The 18,144-nt window shown below is 37.1% G+C and overlaps 2 protein-coding genes, 1 long non-coding RNA gene and 1 other non-coding gene across 5 annotated transcripts; 2 read left to right on the forward strand and 2 right to left on the reverse strand.

Annotated features, from left to right (window-relative positions):
• Window positions 1-990: 990 nt before the first annotated feature.
• Window positions 991-2,448, forward strand: LOC148802244 (uncharacterized). Its single transcript, XR_016082086.1, has 2 exons — window positions 991-2,049; window positions 2,107-2,448. It is a non-coding gene; the product is annotated as an uncharacterized LOC148802244 (long non-coding RNA).
• Window positions 2,261-3,775, reverse strand: LOC104587353 (uncharacterized). The gene is made up of 2 exons (XM_010244920.3): window positions 3,448-3,775; window positions 2,261-3,257 (listed from the first exon to the last, which is right to left on the reverse strand). Exons 1-2 carry the CDS (start codon window positions 3,499-3,501, stop codon window positions 2,499-2,501), a joined length of 813 nt encoding a protein of 270 aa, XP_010243222.1. The 5' UTR covers window positions 3,502-3,775; the 3' UTR covers window positions 2,261-2,498.
• A 9,676-nt stretch (window positions 3,776-13,451) lies between these two features.
• On the reverse strand, window positions 13,452-16,214 carry LOC104587352 (uncharacterized). 2 transcript variants are annotated; one of them, XM_010244918.3, is made up of 11 exons: window positions 15,978-16,214; window positions 15,682-15,742; window positions 15,387-15,562; window positions 15,243-15,280; window positions 14,995-15,103; window positions 14,843-14,866; window positions 14,645-14,713; window positions 14,502-14,543; window positions 14,290-14,389; window positions 14,142-14,196; window positions 13,452-14,051 (listed from the first exon to the last, which is right to left on the reverse strand). In XM_010244918.3, the coding sequence occupies exons 3-11, from the start codon at window positions 15,534-15,536 to the stop codon at window positions 13,751-13,753; spliced, it is 888 nt and encodes a 295-aa protein (XP_010243220.1). In that variant the 5' UTR covers window positions 15,537-15,562; window positions 15,682-15,742; window positions 15,978-16,214; the 3' UTR covers window positions 13,452-13,750. The 2 variants fall into 2 exon arrangements, with proteins under 2 accessions (XP_010243220.1, XP_010243218.1); XM_010244916.3 differs by lacking the exon at window positions 15,682-15,742 and having other exon boundaries at window positions 15,978-16,213.
• A 324-nt stretch (window positions 16,215-16,538) lies between these two features.
• TRNAI-UAU (transfer RNA isoleucine (anticodon UAU)) lies at window positions 16,539-16,612 on the forward strand. The gene has a single exon. It is a non-coding gene; the product is annotated as a tRNA-Ile (tRNA).
• The last annotated feature ends 1,532 nt before the right edge of the window (window positions 16,613-18,144 follow it).

Below are 18,144 nucleotides of genomic sequence, written 5' to 3' on the forward strand. Positions count from 1 at the left end.
TTTTCATGATCATCCCTAATGGCAGTCAGGCTACATGTATAGGCTTATTGGCATTCAGTGATTCATTTGACTGAAAGCCTCTCTTTCCATGAATTTGAACCCACACCTCCTTAAGGGAGGGATGATGAATAACTGAGCTTATTAGATCATCCCGCGGCCACCAAGTCGTAAGTTGCTGGAGGAACATAATAATCTAAAATCATCACACTTTTGAGCTTCAAAGCACAAAGCCTATAAATGGGGCTTTATTGCTTTTGGGCTTTAAAACCTCCTACACAACCTTCTTTATTAAGTCATAGGTTCATTTATTTATTTATTTAGGCAAAATAAGAACTTGTTAATCAAATAAGGCTATGTTTGATTTGAGAGAAAAGGTAGGGAGAGGAAGGGAAAGGTGAGGAAACTTATACAATGTGGAAAAAGTAGGGAAAGGAAAGGAAAGAAAAGATAAGAAAACCTTTACAAATCTTGTATAGGTTTCATTACCTTTCCCTTCCTTTTCCCTGAAACCAAACATAGCCTAAGGGTATGAGTCGTATTTGATAAAAGTTTTGTCCTATTGCTAATATTCTACAGTGCCTTGTTTTTTACATGCCCGGATAAGAAAAGATTTTTCAACATAGTTGACATTGCATTTATGGTCACTCCGATTCAATATCCCCAAATCATTTTATTGGCGGTATCCAATATCAAAATCAAATTTTAGTTTAATTTATGAATAGTATTCAGCACCCAAGGAAGATTATCAAAATCTGATACAATGGATAAGATTAGTTCAAATTCGAATGTTAATTTGAATCTAGGCATATCCATGGTTCAAAGCATCCAGACTCTAAATATGAAAAAAATTGTTGAGAGTTTCAATCAGTGAAAACTCTTCTTTTTTAGTATTTTGATGCGAGAAATTGTCAACTAATATTTTGAATTTTAGGCAATATGCCGTGTATCTGATATATTATATTGATATTTTAAATCTTGAATATATTGGATTTGACTCAAATGGATACAATTGCAGCTCTTACCTTCTTTTTAGTTGAGAAACCGATGCATATATTGGCAATACAAATTGATAGAAAAGATCATTATTCATTAGAGAGATGCAAAATGTAGATGTTCCTAAAGCTAAAAGGTCTGAAGAGCTTTCCATATTGGTCTAATGAGTGTAACAACGACCCCAGACAAGGAAGGAACAATCAAGGAAGTTTCACCATGCCCATGTTTATATGAAGCACGAGCCTTTGTCAAGCAGTCTCAGAACCAAACGACAACAATCATCAACTCAGTACTCATCTATCATGTGGGTCCAACCCCACATCAATTTTATTTTTATTTTTATTTTTTTTGGTTCGGCGCCTAATATTCCAACCCAGTCTTGGTCAAAACTCACAAACCAACCTATAAAAGGTTTTTAACTCAGCAACCCACCCTCCATTAAAGTTTAACCCAACTCTGTTAATGGGTCTAGTTAGCATGCCCAGATGTCCTCTTCTCTTCACTCTTTGTTGCTTCATCCTGTTGTGGAGGATGATCTGTTGGAAGGTTGTATGATTGCTCCTTCATCTTTACCATTATCGATTGCTCTGCTTTTAGATTATAAAATGGAACAATGAAACAAAGTTACAACTTCAGTGGGAACTTAATTGCAAAAGCTAAAGAGTAATGAAACGATAAGAAATAAAGATTATATCTTGACCTTGATTTGGATTTTGGGGACCCATTTACACCCCTCACTGGTTGTTGCTTGTCCCTGTTTCCTACTTCCATACTCAATTGTTCTGAGTCTGAGCATCATCTACATGATTTATATCATCTTCTGGGATAAAGAAAGATAGATCCCATAGGCGAGCGGTCGGGATCAAAAAAAATTTCTCTGCTGAATGGACCGAGCTGACTCAGGAACTCTCTCGACTGGATCGTAATTCATATGGTGTGTGAAAAGCAATGAATCGGATATTTCGTCTACCACCTGCTCGGGATCCGATCAGTAATAGAAAGATTATGTGATAAGCCTATGAAACTCAGAAACCACCTATTTGTTATTAGGAGTAGGTGGAGTTGAAGGGATGAGAAGACATGCAACGATATCAACATGTATATTAGGAGTAGGTGGAGTTGAAGGGATGAGAAGACATGCAACGGATATCAACATGTATCTGTTAAACAGTAGTTGCAGAAACCCTCTTCTCATATGAATGTTATACTATAAATACAATTAAAGTTAATTAAGATGAACTTTTGGAGAATTCAAACCTCCATATCACATCAGAAAAAAGATATACCAATTTGAAAAAAAAAAAGAGAGAAAGAATCTCCATCAGAGCACAAGCAAGAAGTTTGAAGTCCAAGAACAATCTCTTTCTCTCTCTCTCTCTCTCTCTCTCTCACAGACACACTCAAGAGAAACTACTGTCTACTGTACACACTAAACAATTCACCCTAATTAAATGTCTCATATCAACAAAATCAGACGGACAAGGTAGAGGATAATGAGAGGAAAGTCATTGGAGAACCCTTTGATACTTGGTGGAAGAATCAGAGCCTTCACAGACTATTAGATCCCTCTTCCTTTTATTGACAATGCTGCCACAGTCGTCGTCACTGATGCCGTTGATAAAGGACTGCTGATGCAGGAGATAGGATGGTGGAGGTGGTGAAGGGATGGCCACCGGCGGGATATCTGTGGAATCAAGCGGTGGAGGGGGGTATCGCCACTGAGGGAGAGGTCCGGCCAGGAGTAGCGTCTGAAGTAGGGGCCCAGCTTTCATTACTGCCTGCAAAAGCTTCCCTTTCTCTGGCAATGGCTTCTTTGGTACTAGTTGTACTGTCGTTATTGTTGTTGTTGCAGCAGCTGCTGCTGCTGCTGGGGGCAATGGTGGAAGTGGGATTGGGTCCATCACCGGAGATGATACGATGCTTTCTTCGCAATCTGATGAGGATATTCCGGTGTTGGAGTCTCCACCTCTTCTGGTCTCATCTTCAATGCTGGAGACTCCAGACAAAGGAGTTGTTTGTTGGGGTTGTTGGTAAAGCTGCTGTTGCTGTTGTTGTTGCTGCTGCTGGAGAAGCAAGAGCTTTTCCATGAGTAGTGTTTGGCATTTGTCTTGGGCTTCGTCTCTTTCCCTGATGGCTCTGCTTAAGAGGTCTTTGAGATGGGTTGTTTGATCTTCTCTCTTCCTTATCTCCTCTTGAGCTGCTACCCTTGTTGTTTCTAGCTCAAGAGTTGTGCACAACAGAGAATGCCGCAGCTCCTCCTCAGTCTGTATATGCAAATTACAGAGAACATAACCCCATTACCAAGCATAATTTATGCAGAACTGCTAGAAAGGAACAAAACCCATAAAAAGAACCAGGAAGTTCGTGAACCATATACAAAGAAAACCCATTAATCTCTTACCAAAAGAAGACAAAAGACAAGAAAACAGGAGTGAGCCCAGATGAGTTTCCTACCTTTCCTTGGAAGAAAAAACTCCGGCCAAGAAGAGGGCTGCGTTGGCTGTCCATAACCTTGTAATGGGCTGAAACCAAGCACTACAGTCACAGGAAGAATGAGATGGAGGAGGAGGAGGAGGAGAATGTTTAGTGTGCTTCTTCCCCTCTTAATATAACAAGGTGATTTGCTTCCTCTGTTTCTTTTGCTCTTCTTTTGTATGCTTTTAATTTTTATGGGAAGGACAAAACGCATAAGTCCAAAAGCCAAAAAAAGCCAAACACACCATCCACATCTCTCCCTCTCTCTCTCTCTACTATACACCAGCAAGGGAACTGTAACTCTGCAAGGGCGGGAATGTAGACCGGCGATAAAAACGGGAGCTAAATCAAGTTCATATATACGTGAATCTTTCTTTTTAATTTATTTTATATTTTCGAATAAACCAAACAACCATGATTTAAAGCCCTTCTAACATATTATTAAAATAAGCTTGTTTCTAAGTATGATATTGTGTCAACTACATTATAATAAGCTTGAAGAATAATTAACACTAGAATTTAGAAATGGGTTTGCTTTTATTTTCACTAGAAAGATGTTTTTTTTTTTTTTTTTTCTTTCTTGCTTTGAAGTTCGGGAGAATTTTTGTTGTTTCTGGTGTAGTCTTTTTTACTCCAGTGAGTCTTGTGATCCTTGTAAACTGACGGGTTATGGCTTGAGGGTTTGAATTAGATTTCTGGGATCAAAACCATTTTATTCGTAGATCAATGGCCAGTCACATAATCGCCCATGTGATGTGCCTAACATGCTGATCACAGACTACCCACATTCTCTATCTCTATCTCTCTCTTGTCGTCTAGTCGATAGCTGTACCTATTTCAATTAGTCAGAGAAGGGAGCTGGAATTTTTCACCGAAAATTGCTCAGAAGAAAGAAGAATGGCTTCCATTGTATTTGACCAATCAAAGACTCACTATTATTGGATTGGATTGGATTGTTCAGAAGGAAGAAGAAGAATGTCTCCAGAGCATCTGCTTCTTGGTTTTACATATGTAATTATTGCAGATTTAATCATGGAGTATGGTAGCACTCTACCTAGTGATTTCTTTAATAAATCAATCAAATTAACTGCAATTTGTTAATGTGGAGCTACCAGCCTAACGCAAGCAAAAGTATAGGATCAACACTTTTTCAATTGTATCATTGTATGTAGTATTGTATTAAAATACTGTTGATTTGTTAGTAAAAGCTCTAATCACTCGCTAAATTCAATCTAGCCACTTAGGACAAATAATTAAAATGGGTCTCCAAAATTTGGAAGCAGATCCTATAGCTTAGAAAAGATGGTCAAAGAAAATAAAAATATAAAGCATAATGGAAAGACAAAAAAATAGCTGTAAATGGGAAAAAAAATCAAAAATGTCAAATGGAGAGAATCTAATTAGAGTATTAATCGAGGTTTTTAAAATCGGACCGGACAGGAACCGTTTTGGGTCCAGTTCCCAGGTTGAACGGTCCGACTGTCCGGTCTGAACAGACAGCCCGCTCAGATAAAAAATTAAATAATTAAAAACACAAAAAATGGCCAAAAACCATTCTCAGATCGAATGGTTCGACCGCTCAGGTCAATGGTTTGCTGACCAAGTATATATTTGGTTCCGTTTATGTTTATTGGTGGTGTCACATAGGCATCCCATCAGCAAATGCCTCATTAATTGCATTTGCAAACTTTGGTTTCTGTGCGCCTCTCCCATTTCAGGAAACTTCATTTTAGAGCTTCCTAAAACTGGTAGGCATTTATTGGCATTTTGCTGGTGTGGTGCCTAATGGCGCCTATGTATCATAAACGCTCTCATTAAATGTGTTTCTCGATTTTGCAGTCACACAAGTAATAAACATTTACTGAATAAACGTAAGCGGAACCAAACACCCTACAAACCAACAATTTTTTTTACCAAAAAGTGGTTTGGGGTTAAATAGAACCGGTCATGTGACCAGTTCCCAATTTTGCTTGGGGGCCCTTAAAAATAAATAAATAAATAACTCTAGAAGAACTCTGAAAGCTTTCCTTTAAAAATATGTTTTTTACCAAATAATTATTATAATAACAATAATGAAAATGATTATGATAATACAATGTTTTAGTAAAATAATTAAAACTATTTTTAAATTATTAAAAATGCTAAAATATTCAAAAAATAAAAAAAATCTTTTAATTAATAAAAATGATTTAAAATATTGCAATATGGAAATTTGTTTATTTTCTAAAGGCATTTTTTGTATGTATAAAGCATGGACATCTTTATAAATGTGCAAAAAAATAATTAAATCAATTATTAGAGATAAATAAAAACAAAAATTAAACATGTCATTAGGTTTTTGGAGATTGGAGGACCCTCTTGCTAAATATAAACCAGTCCAAAATTGGATGTTGAAACATGATTATCAAAGATGGACAAACATAAAAAATTCACTGCTTCAATGGAGTTTAATTTTACTCCTAAGCCACATCGTCTATAAAGGTTGTTTGAAAATGCATGGTATGGCTTTTTCATCCACCATGAAATGAAAATGAGCATTCATTCCTTTTTTAAGAAAAGAAGAAGAAGAAGAAGAAGAAGAAATGGAAGCTGTTTCCACTTCAATGGGCTAGCTTTTAAGGGTTATACAAAGGTTTAGAGGTATCTCAAGAACATGTATTTTAGAGGATGAATGATACTTCCTAAATAGATATACCTTGACACACTGTTGCAAGGTTTTTCTAATATTTTTGAAACCTCATCCTTGTTTTTTTTTTTTTTTAATTTTCTCACCAATCTCTCTTTGTGAAATGAATTCTAACACCCTAGTTGTGTAAGTAGTGGTGCCTACTGCCTACAAGAGAAAGTAGCATAGCATAGAGGGGTTTATAGACTTAGGAATCGTTTTATAACAACTAAAGTGGTTGCAGTGAATGACTTGTATCTTTGTCTTATAGTGAGTAAAAATAATCATATAATAAAATACCGAAGGGTATGATAGTCATTCGGCCATTGAGTAAAAGACAAAGAAATAAGTCATTCAGTTCAGTTCAGCCAGTTCAGTCATATTATGAAATGGCAAACGGGCCCTTTGAGATGGTTCCAAAAAAGAAGAGATTGTGACATGTGTCCTTATGGGGGGGGTTCAGATGTGAACATTTGTCCCATTTCCATCTCCTATAACCTGGAAAGAGGTTAGAGATGATGTTGGTGGTTGCAGCAAAGGCTACACTATAGATCTCCATGGTTTCTATCTTCTTTTTCTTTATAAAAAGGGAAAGAAAAAGAAAAAGAACTTTTGTAAATTTTTCTTCTTCAGATTCCAATCCCATGGCCCATCCGATAGAAAATAATTGAATGTGCTTGCTATACACTGCCTTTGAGGTCTAGCTTTTGGTAAATGGCATGAGGCGTATTCTAGAAACAGAATTTCTTAAGGAAGAGGTATGTCCCCCCTATAATCCCTATTCAATTGGTCAATGATGTTGACCAGAAATTGTGGAATCTCTTATCGGTTCTGAGTTGGGGCGTTTGGGCACTTGTTTATTGTTGATTGGCCCAAAAATAAGACAGATAAGACTAAATTTTGAATCAACCAGGAATAAATACTAGGAGCTGGCATAAGGTAAGTAAGGTTGTGTTTCTCATGCTTTTAGAGAATTAATTCTGATGAGTTTTTGTAATTCTAAAAATTATTTTTGAATTTGGATGTTGAAAATTGATTATAATTTACATTGAAGGGGATTTAGGATAGGGAGAGAGTAGGGTACATGTGAGGTCCACCGGTCTAACCATGAGCATGTTACACAGGTTTGATTCTACACCTCTATATTGTTGATAAGGCTCAGTTTGGGTGGAGTATAAATACAAATATGTAGAGTAAAAAGCCTTTATTTTGTACATATTTATACTGTACATATTTGTATTTATACTCTTTCCAAACTAAGCCTAAAGATGCAATTTCAGTGGGCTTAAGTTGAAATTTTGTCAAAAATTGAATGGATTGGAGAGTGATTAAAGGATTGGGAGAGAGTAGGGTGCATGTGAGCTCCACTGACCTAACCATGTGGAGTATGTAGTTACACAGGTTTGATCCCCCACCTCCATATTTAGAGGGACGTTAATAAAGATGCAATGGATTCAGATTGGGATTTTGTCAAAATTTGAATAAGCCCGAACCGGAAATCTGGGCTCAATGCACTCCAAAATCTTCAAATTGGATACCTAACTTGCACCCCTAATGTTGAGTATCTCAGCTATTGGCCCAAAACTAAATCTAAAGGTTTTCAACAGAAAAAAAAAAAAAAAATCATATTATTAACCAAACATAACTTAAATATTCTTGTATGATCCATTGATTCACTCTTCTTCTTTGTTGAAAATTGGAATTGTTTTAAGTGCACCTACATTAAAAAAAAAGCTATCAATGCATACATACATACATACATGTACTTATGGTGGATTCAGCATTGCAGAGATTAGAACATTTTGATGTTACTGTATTTAAAATTGGATTACATGAAAATTAAATGCCTCACTCGTAAGGCTTAGTTTGGAATGAGTACAAATATTTTGTATGTAATTGTAATCTTTCCAAAATCAGATGGTTAAACCATCATTTGATTAAACCGATGGTGGTCTGTGGCATTAACCATGCATTGCCATAATATGGATTTTGGAACACCCATTCTGAAGCCCAAGACCTGAGAAGTCGGCAATTATGAATTATGATATTCTCTTAATATGCCACGTGTAATTCCAACGAATCATTAGCTATATTATTAAACTTGCCACGTGTTGAATTCTCAGATAAAGTCACTTTTTTAGGCCGTGGTAAAGTGCAGGAGAGACACACTGACAGAGTACGAGATTATTTTATTCATTAGATCCAGCGCTCCCGCAAATCGCCGTTTAATTCGCTTCTCAATTTTCCTAATCAGGTAATAACCAACCCACTTTGCCACGTGGCAAACAGCAATGGGTAAAGCTAGCTTCCACGTATATAATTAAAACCCATACAAAATCTGGGCCCCAGCCTGCTTCACATGCATATGTACTAATGGAAAATCCTAAGACAAATAAATCCAGAGTTGAAAACAAACAAAAGAGAGGTAGATGCCTCTTTTAACAAGTCCCATCGCCATCAGACCCCCAGAAACACCTTTCGTTTTCTCTCTACCTGCCTCACTTTTTCTCTGCTTCTTGCACTGCCCGAGAGGCCTAGACAACGGCAAAACCCACCAATAAAGTCCAGTCTCTGGGTGGGCCGTCCAGTTTGTGGCCCACTATTCATCAAGCACTCACGTCCAGTTTACTTGCACATTACATTAGTCTTCATTACTTAATTTCTTTTTCAACAATAATGTAGGCGCCTAAGATCTCTGGGTGTTGGTTAGTTCGTCGCGATCACTTTGAAAAACAATAAAAATGAATTAAATAAAAGAAAGTTTGTTATCCACTTAGATTAAATATAAGGCTTATTTTGATAGGTTTTAAGGGCTTATTTGGTTCTTAGTTGGAATCAGAATTAGAATTGAAATTGGCTGAAATGGAATTTCATTCCTAAAGAACATAGAGGTAATGGTCATTTTCTCAAATGGAAAAATGTTATTCCACTGAAAATGGGAATAGGATTCTGATTCTAATTTTAAACCTCTATTCCCGTTAACCAAACGGGCTGAAATGGAATTTCATTCCTAAACAACATAGAGGTAATGGTCATTTTCTCAAATGAAAAAATGTTATTCCACTGAAAATGGGAATAGGATTCTGATTCTAATTTTAAACCTCTATTCCCGTTAACCAAACGGGCCCTAAATTTATTTAAAATATAGAATGGAAAAGCAGGAGACAGCAAAAATCATTGCAAGATCCCTTTTCCCCACACCATCTCTACTATAGCCTCGTGCTATAATTAATTAATGAATATTTTTTATATATATTTTACCAAAAAGCTTATTATCATATGCCATTGAGATCAACTCCATCAGCACCGTATCTAGTGGAGTGGACCCCATCGGCCCCATTAACTCGGGAGCAGTGTGATCTAGCTTTTGTTTGTTGCTTTAAAGCTATGGACAATGATAGCCACACGGGTCGTATGTCTACCATTGTTTTTTTGTTTGTTTGGAAGGGTTTATTAAAAAAAAATAGGCCCAATGCATCATTTCAATTCTCAAGTGAGCTGGTGTATATACATGCTGATTGACATAGCTTAAGCTTTAAGCTTCCATTGGGAGAGCTTAAGTGCTATCCTAATATTCACTTATATGAGTTTTTGGTGAAAAGTGTTTATTTCAAACAGGAATAATCACTTATTCAACTTTTTTGCCAAACACATAATGTTTAGAAAGTCTGGTTGATAGGGAAAGAAACAAAGGGATTAGTAACGTTGGAGGGTGGAGGGTGGAGGCCGGAGGCCGGAGGCCGGAGGAATTGCTTTTTTCGGTCCGTGCGGTAGGGCAAGTGTGTGGTGTCACGCGGTATTGGGAAGTTGGGACTTTAGAGTAAGAAATTATCACCTTTTTTTGTCGGCATGTGAGGGTGATGAGTGGGGACGTACTACTACTCCTACTACAACAAAACCCTCATAGCCAGATGAGCTCACAACAAAAATTTGTTCCAACACATTAACATCCTAACCTCACGGTGAGATGTATGGACACAGATGGTGTTGGTACAATTTTTGTTGTGAGCAGATCCTACTCCCACTTGTAAACCTCCTATGAGCCCATAGATTCTAGTTGGGCTCTGTTTTGGGAATCGCATTTGGTCTTTGGGCACAGCAGAAGAGGGCAGAGGTTTGTTTTTTGGTTGGAAGCTCACGGGCTGTATGATATCTACCTCGACTTCATCTACCCCTCTTGCCGTCCTTTGTTGAACAAATCCAGTATATAAATGCAGAGAATGAGAGAAGAGCTTCAGTTTCATTCGATGGAGGCCCATATCATTGCATGTGCTTAAAATGAAAAATGTTTGGGCCTGGCCCACGCTGCAGTCGGCAGAACAGATGGATGAAAACATGATTCAGGTGTGTGTGTTTTTGTGGGGCCTAAATGGGACGTCAGAAGTCAAAACCCAAAACTAATTTGACCATAGAAATCTCTTGCTTCTGATCCATGCATTCCAAACATCCAATTTGATGGCTTCTTAAGGTTGTGTTTGGGAGAATCTTGCATAATAAGTCACATTTGATTTGATGACTGCTCTCTTTTATTTATATATACCAGGGATTAATTCTGTCTCTGTGCAAGTATTGTAAATGCATATCATATGGCTGTGATTCCATAAGGTTGTGTTTGGGTTTCAAAAAAACGCGGAATCAAGTCTTCTTTGACTGACAGAATTGTTCTACGACCAGGGTAACAAGGGGTGGCCCAAATCCCAAAACCCCACAAACCCAACTCTAATAATGAGTTAGGATTCCATCAGGAGAAACCAACCAGTTGGAAATTTTGCCAGCAAAAGCTACATGGCACCCTCAAATGAAAGCGATTTAGACTTCCCACCAAATCAGTAGAAATCCCCCCTTCTATCCAGTGCCGACATAGTGGAAATCAGGAATCCTTTTCCACTCGGCTTTTCCGACTTTCTGTTTTTCTAAGAAACATATACTTCATTGGGAATGGTAGTTTCCATTAGCTTCTACCTATATATACAAGAGTTTACATCGGCGTCCCACAGGGTGTGCCCAACAGCACATCTCAATGCACGCTGAGATGTGCATGTGGGACATCTGTGGGGCGCTGATGTAATCTCGAATGAGTGAGTTTTCCCATTCTGAATTCTGGTAGGGAATTGAGATCTATTCCTCAAAGAGCACTCCCCACACTGATCTCACAGCCACATCTCGCCATGTAATGATAACATCTCCCATGAATAATAATATACAAATACAGAAGATATTCCTGATGTGCGGCTAATACATGTTGTGAAGTCGGTGTGAGGAGCAGATCCGGACTCTCTGGTGTGTATTGGGAAGTGTTGTAAGGGTGTCATGTAAGTCTAAAAATTAGGTTTTTTAGTCTCAAAATGAAAGAATGTCTCCACGAGGTGCAATGGATTGCAAGTTAACACCATCAAAAGAGTCAGACAGCTCTTTCACAACCCTGTCTACTACTCTACTTAAGAAACAATGTTGTTAGAAGTTAGAACCAGATTGGATGTAAAACTGGAAAGCTTAGCCAATCATGGTTCACTGGTTCAACCATCCTGTCCAGTCCGAGTCTGTTAACACTTCTTAGAAAAAAATAAAGTATATAGAAAATATTGGCTCTTACCCAATTGAAGGACACTGGACATGCATCCAATCAAATGTATTTTTTACTTTAATTTTAATATTTAGGGGTTTAGGGATTTAGAATTTAGGTTTAAAGTTTAGGAATAGGATTTAAGATTTAGGATTTAGATATAAAAGTCAAGAGGTTGTCGGACCATTTTGTCCAACCATGGTAGGAGCAAAGTAAAGCCTGTCATCATAAATCAAACTGAAAAACTCAACATGTAGATGTGGATGAAGATTTGCCCTATTAAAAAAGAAAGTAATATTTTCATACCTAAACCCTAAACTCTAACTCCTAAACCCTAAATCTTGCACCATGCATCGATCTGATTTTGAAGATACAATATCTCCTGTCTCCAACACTTCCAAAGAGGAAAGCCAATCAAATCAGTGTTTTACACGGTAAAGCTTGGGCTTTAATTTTGAACCCACACTGTTATGAATAGTGTAGACTATGTTTGGTTTGACAGGAAATAGGAGACAAACAGAGCAGGGTGCACATGAGGTCAACTGACCTTACCACTGAGAAACCTGCAATTATGCAGATTTGATCCCATATCTCCATATGTAGAGGGATGTCAAAGTGACCATCACAGATACTGAATTCATCTGCAGGGTGAGCTTTCCCTCAACATTCTGTTTTTTCTTATTTTCTATCAAACCAAACACAGCCATAGGGTAGAGACCGAGCCAGTAGTTGTAAGTTGTAACCTTTATTAAGATCCAATTTATGTAAAATTTTGCGTGCATTTGAGATATTGGATTTGTCCCTCTGGTGGCACACATGGGCCAGTCTGGTCCATTTCAGAAATGGACTTGAAATTAGGCTTAGACCCCAAATTTAAAGGCTCAGCATCTGGGCCACGGCCCACGATTGATGCAAGCTTAGATTGTAGTCATAGTCCTGATTAATGATCATGAGCATTTTCTTGAAGGCTATGAAAATTGGCAGTCCTTTGCATAAAAATTTTCTGATTGATACTGTGTTGGCATTGTATCAGGCAGGCTAGAATCATGGTGATCTAAAACAATAATATGAAGATTAAGGAATGCATTTGATCGAGAAGAACACACTCTGGAAGTTCTAAAATTTTGTTGGACTTTCGAAAAATGAAAATTTATCACAGCAAGGATAATAATGGATTAATCATAGTCAAAAACCAAGACTATGAAAACCATAACAGAACCGAACCTGGAGTTAAACTGTCCAAAATTTGGACCTGTTGTCATCAAGATGAAGTCATTGTTAGCTAGCAACAAAAATTGGACCATAAAATCGGATTTTATCCGTTTTTCATTTACTTAAATTCCATTTTAGATGAAGGCATTTTTTTAAGTTGAATTCAAATTCTATCAAAAACTGTATTCATGTTACTCGAATTCTATATAAATTCTAATATGATATATGGTGTGTTCTAATATGATATATGGTGTGCCTAAGCTTGATCATTCTGTGGGATTTTTACCAAAAAAAGAAAAGAACATTCTGTAGACTTAACTCTGTAATGGTTCTGATAAAATTTTAGAGAACAGCCATGAAAGTTCATTTTCATATCAGTTCACTGGAATCTTGCTAAAAACAGAATCTATCTCCTTAGAAAACAATATGACTTCACAGAAAGTACAAAATTCATTCAGTTGATTATTTTCTTACCTTTACATCAAATCATTAGGTCATATGCGCGTGCTGAGGAGAAACATTGAAAAAGAAAAGCAAAACCCATGGGGACAAAATAAAAGAACAACTGCATTGAGAGGTTTTTACCTGTTTGCAAAACTGTAGAAGGAAAAAAAAAAAAATCAATTATATATTTTCATCTCTCTGGCATATCATGCCTATCACTCGCAGATGATAGAGAAGAATACACCAAATGTGAATTAGCTAAATTTCACAGTTCCACAAGAAAAAAGGATTGTTACTTCTATAAAATCAATTAGATCACAGGACATAGTGATACAGTAACATGTAGGAAACACAAATGGTTCCACCCCTCTTGTACTACATGGAAAGTCAGTTTCGAATTACTCAGATCTCCGCATTTTTACATTAAGAGGCCTTTCCTTGTAAGATTGAACCTTCTCAGCTGCCCTACGCAAGGGTCTTCCAACTGATGATCTTCGTGACTGTTGAGTTTCAAACCTAGAAAAACTCTTTGCTTCTGCCTCTTCTTTTGTGGTTGACGAGTCCAATAAAGTATGAATATTTTCGTCCATTTGTTCATCAAGCAATTGATGGATTTGAAATTTGGCATCTTCTATCTCAAACAAATCTTCAGTAGGTTCAGGTTGTATAAACCTAGCAGATTGCCTTCTCAAACAAAGTCTGCTAAAGGAACAAAGTTTGTTACTAAGAACAATACTTGATGCAACTATGCATGTAATACTATAATACATGCTGATTGCAGACACAAACCTTTTATTGTCAGCCTTATCTTTTGTAGCTACTTGTGCCCCAGCAGGATCTGCAACTGCAGGACATCATTCAGAGTTTTGGATTATGCAAGGGCCCAATAAAAATCAATATACTTAAGCTAGTAACAGAGTCAAGTGCTAGTGATTACAATGGTTCCTTGAATGGCGCCTCCTACTAGGGTTGCAAGCCTTCTTATCATCATTAGTTTTCAAGGTCTCTTCTGCTGCTTCCTCACACTTAACCTTAACCTTGTTAATGAAGCACCATAAAATAAAGTAATGGGAATAAGAAGATTGCTGAGAAGCAAGATCAAGTGTAAAAGCATAGAAAATACACCACTCATAATATATGCTGAAATACCTCGGTGCTACTGTTTTGGCATGTTGCTTTTTTCTCTTTCTCCTGTGTAAAACAAGATGGGTTTAGTAAAAATAACGAGTTTATGCCCATAGCATTCGTCTCATGCAAATGAGAGAAAGGAGATAGATATCAGGCAAACTAACCTCCAGTAATAAATCCTTTGCTTTCAGCAGGGCTACCTTACACCCAAGTTCATGCTGCATTGCTTTTAGCTGCAAATGAATAATACCATACCAAATAATAGATTTATGAAACTGATACAACATGAAGATTTGAATGGAACTTCCAAAACAGTTGAACTTTAATTTTGCACATGGCTATCTTGGGAAATCAAATCATACCCTGTCTTTACCCAAGTTCAGTTCCTGCGAAATTAGAGAAATAAAACTAAGAACTTGTGTAAAAAATAGAACCAAATAGTTTTGATTAAGGAGTATGTATCTAGAAAATAAAAGGCATAATTGGTTATTAAGCATGATTAACGCCAACAGACCGTTAACATCTGGCTGTTTGATTGTGCAAGATGCCAATTCTGCTTTTGTAATTTCTGCAAATTCATCCGCAGTTTCTGCAACTCTTGCCCACTCAGTTCAATGATTTTGCTATAGATAAACATTAAGAAAAGTCCAGAAAAAGAAACAAAAGTTGAACATAGTTACAAGGAAGAAATTACAGATCAAAGATACCATTTTGCTTCCAATTAAGACGAAAGCAACGCCAAATAATCATGAAAAAGGATACTTTCTGTCTGCTAGAAGCCGCGTCAGCATAGCATTTTCCTGAGATGACAGGTCCAAAGGAGAAAATATAGTAAGCTAAAGCAACTACACCGAGGGGAAGGGGAGAAAAGAATGAAAGCCTCAAAGAAACCACTAAAAGAAATACCTTGCGCAGATGTTCGATGTAGTCGTTCGGCAAAAATGAAACGGGTAATGGCTTGTCATCTTGAACTAGAATACTTGGTCGATGTTGTGAGTTGGTTATATCTGAGAATCTCTTCCTTACAACGGTTCCCAAAGAAGTTTTCTTGACCATTTTCTCTCCTTTCACATTACCTAACTCTGAAACAATTAGAAAAGGAAAGTTACTCCTAACAAACCCAAACCCTAACCCTAATTGGTAAGCGATAAATGAGATTGCAAACAGAAACCTAGAATGATGAGAGAGGAATAAATAATACCTAGAGTATAATAATCAGTTATGTAACCCTAGAACCCATACATGGGTAAGCATGAATAGGACTGCAAATTACATAAAATGAGAAGAATATCAAAAAGAAATTACAGGAAAGAGAAGGGGTCGGGTCGTTAAGCTTTATTTGTGATCTATGAAAATGAGTGGAGGAGCAGAAAGAAATGTTTGTCTTCAAATATTCTCGGTAGATTTGGGGAGAAGATGGAGCTTTAAAAAGCTATGGAATCGTATTTCAAATCAAGAAGGAAGTATAATTTGCAATAATTAGAACGAGAGAAGTACCTGCAACTGCAAGTCCACAGTTTTCAGAATCAAGAACGAAAAAGCCCTCCATGGAGGGATCAAGAAATCCCCAACCTTCTGTGTGTGTGTGGGTATGGCAGCTTCGATTTCACTTCACCTGCTGTAAGACCGTGACTGTGAGACGTCGAAAAGAAGACGGTTTGAACTGGGGGGAGGGAAAAGAGTCATCAGAGGGAGAAGGCCAATAGAAGAATGGGGGAGGTTCGGTAACCCAACGGCTCTCCGAAGCAAAATCCGGACCTATTTTAAAATGTAAGGACAAGCGAACCAAACCAAGAAGTATCTGATCGACCGTCCAATGAGTTGACCTCCCATTTTAACGGTTGAGATCTTACGGGTTTTTACCTTACGACAAAAGCAAAGTCAAAAGACGATGGTGGGATGATAATCCAAACCGTTGAATTAATCCATTTGCCAATCCCAACAATCTACTGTTTCACTATGCTAATGTTTATCGAAAGCGATTAAATAGTCTAATCTCTAATTATGAGGCCAAAAAAAAGTTTACAAGAAAATGAAAATTCGATGTGACATAACATTGGTCCCGTAGCTCAGTTGGTTAGAGCGTTGGTCTTATGAGCCGAAGGTCGCGAGTTCGAGCCTCGCTGGGACCATTGCCTTAATCCATGAACTCACCTAACCGAAGTGTTTTGTTATCAAAAATCTAGTTATAGAATTTATATCAGAAAAAGGCAAATTCAATGTGATTCACATTTACACCATAAACAGAACCGGTTGTCTAAATGGTTTCTAAGCCGATCATCTGGATCAAGGTAGAACTATGGATTTTGAACATCTGATCTGGAGACATTCATGATTCATCTAGAGACTGCGAGCTTGGCTTTTGAATGTTGATTTACAAACGGAGCTGCGTTAGAGTTGAGATTGGAGGAATTAATAGGAACTATAAAGAGCTCCATTTGGTGTTTGATGAGTTTGCAGATAAAAATGTTTATAAATTGATCACCCGTTTTACCACAGTGATATTTTAGTTCTTAACACGATTGAGTTGTAACTGCGTTGAAGTTGTACTCTACCTTGCGAGTTCAGATCGGCGACCTTGCAGGCAGATGAATGCAGCGGGTACAGGGATTAGGTTTAGACTTTAGAGTTTCAATTTGGTGTATTGGATTTTATAAATCGAATCAAATTATATATAATTATATAAATATATGATGTATAAATATTATATATTTAAATAAAATGTATAAAATTATAAATATATATATTTTATAATAAAATATTTTAAGTTGATTTTTAGGGATACTATAATTAGGTTAAATCCAAGGTTCAAAATATCGATACACTCGATATGCCCCTACCGGGGTATCAGGTGAATAGATACTTTTTTTTAATTTTTTTCGAAACCGGTTCAGGGGAGCCGGTTTAGGGCTCCACCCCCTGAACCGGTTAGACCCCCGATACACCCACTATAGGGGCATATCGGAGGGGTCCCGGAACGATACGTATCGACCGATACAGGCCAATACGTATCGATACATTTAACCTTGGTTAAACCCAATAGAATTATAGAATAGTCCAAAGCCCTCAAACCATATTAGAAAACTGCACCAAACTGTAATGAAACAGTTTAGTCTAATTTGGTTTCTTTGCAAAAATGGTTTGATTTAGCTTGGAAATTTCTAAAATCATAATTTACTGATTTAATCTGGCATCTTCTCCAAACCGGACCACGAACACCCCTACAGATAGTTGCATTGATGAGCAGAATTCAGGCATAATTTCAGTTTAGTTCAAAGTCGAGCATCCTTTGTTAACCTTCTTAAGGCTTCGTTTGGATCCGGTGTAAAACGTCATCAATGTAAAAATACATTGATGGCATTTTACACTGAACCATATAATAGGTGACCATTACATTTTAAAAACCATGATAAAAAAAAAGTATAAAGTTTTACATCAATAATCGATGTAAAACTTTATGCTTGATAAGGATGAGGTTTTACATCAATTCACGATGTAAAACTCCACTCCATCCAAACGCCAACAAATCTAAACCGGAGCAAAGTTTTATATTGATCTTCATTTACACTCCTTCCAAACACCAACAAAATCGAAATGGTGTAAAATTTTACATCGATCTTGATTTACACTGATTTTAAACACAGCCTAAATACAGGGAAGGCCA

This window comes from Nelumbo nucifera, chromosome 2 (assembly GCF_055504915.1).
Source record: "Nelumbo nucifera cultivar China Antique chromosome 2, China Antique-T2T, whole genome shotgun sequence".
Taxonomy (NCBI): Eukaryota; Viridiplantae; Streptophyta; class Magnoliopsida; order Proteales; family Nelumbonaceae; genus Nelumbo; species Nelumbo nucifera.

What these genes read in the sequence shown, in the direction of transcription:
- LOC104587353 (XM_010244920.3), bottom strand. Translation starts at nt 3,501, where the DNA reads ATGGACAGCCAACGCAGCCCTCTTCTTGGCCGGAGTTTTTTCTTCCAA. An exon ending in GTTTTTTCTTCCAAGGAAAG is followed by an intron (nt 3,258 to 3,447) that starts GTAGGAAACTCA and finishes TTGCATATACAG; the next exon opens with ACTGAGGAGGAGCTGCGGCA.
- LOC104587352 (XM_010244916.3), bottom strand. Translation starts at nt 16,029, where the DNA reads ATGGAGGGCTTTTTCGTTCTTGATTCTGAAAACTGTGGACTTGCAGTT. An exon ending in GCCAAAACAGTAGCACCGAG is followed by an intron (nt 14,390 to 14,501) that starts GTATTTCAGCAT and finishes TTCATTAACAAG; the next exon opens with GTTAAGGTTAAGTGTGAGGA. An exon ending in GCGCCATTCAAGGAACCATT is followed by an intron (nt 14,197 to 14,289) that starts GTAATCACTAGC and finishes GATGTCCTGCAG; the next exon opens with TTGCAGATCCTGCTGGGGCA.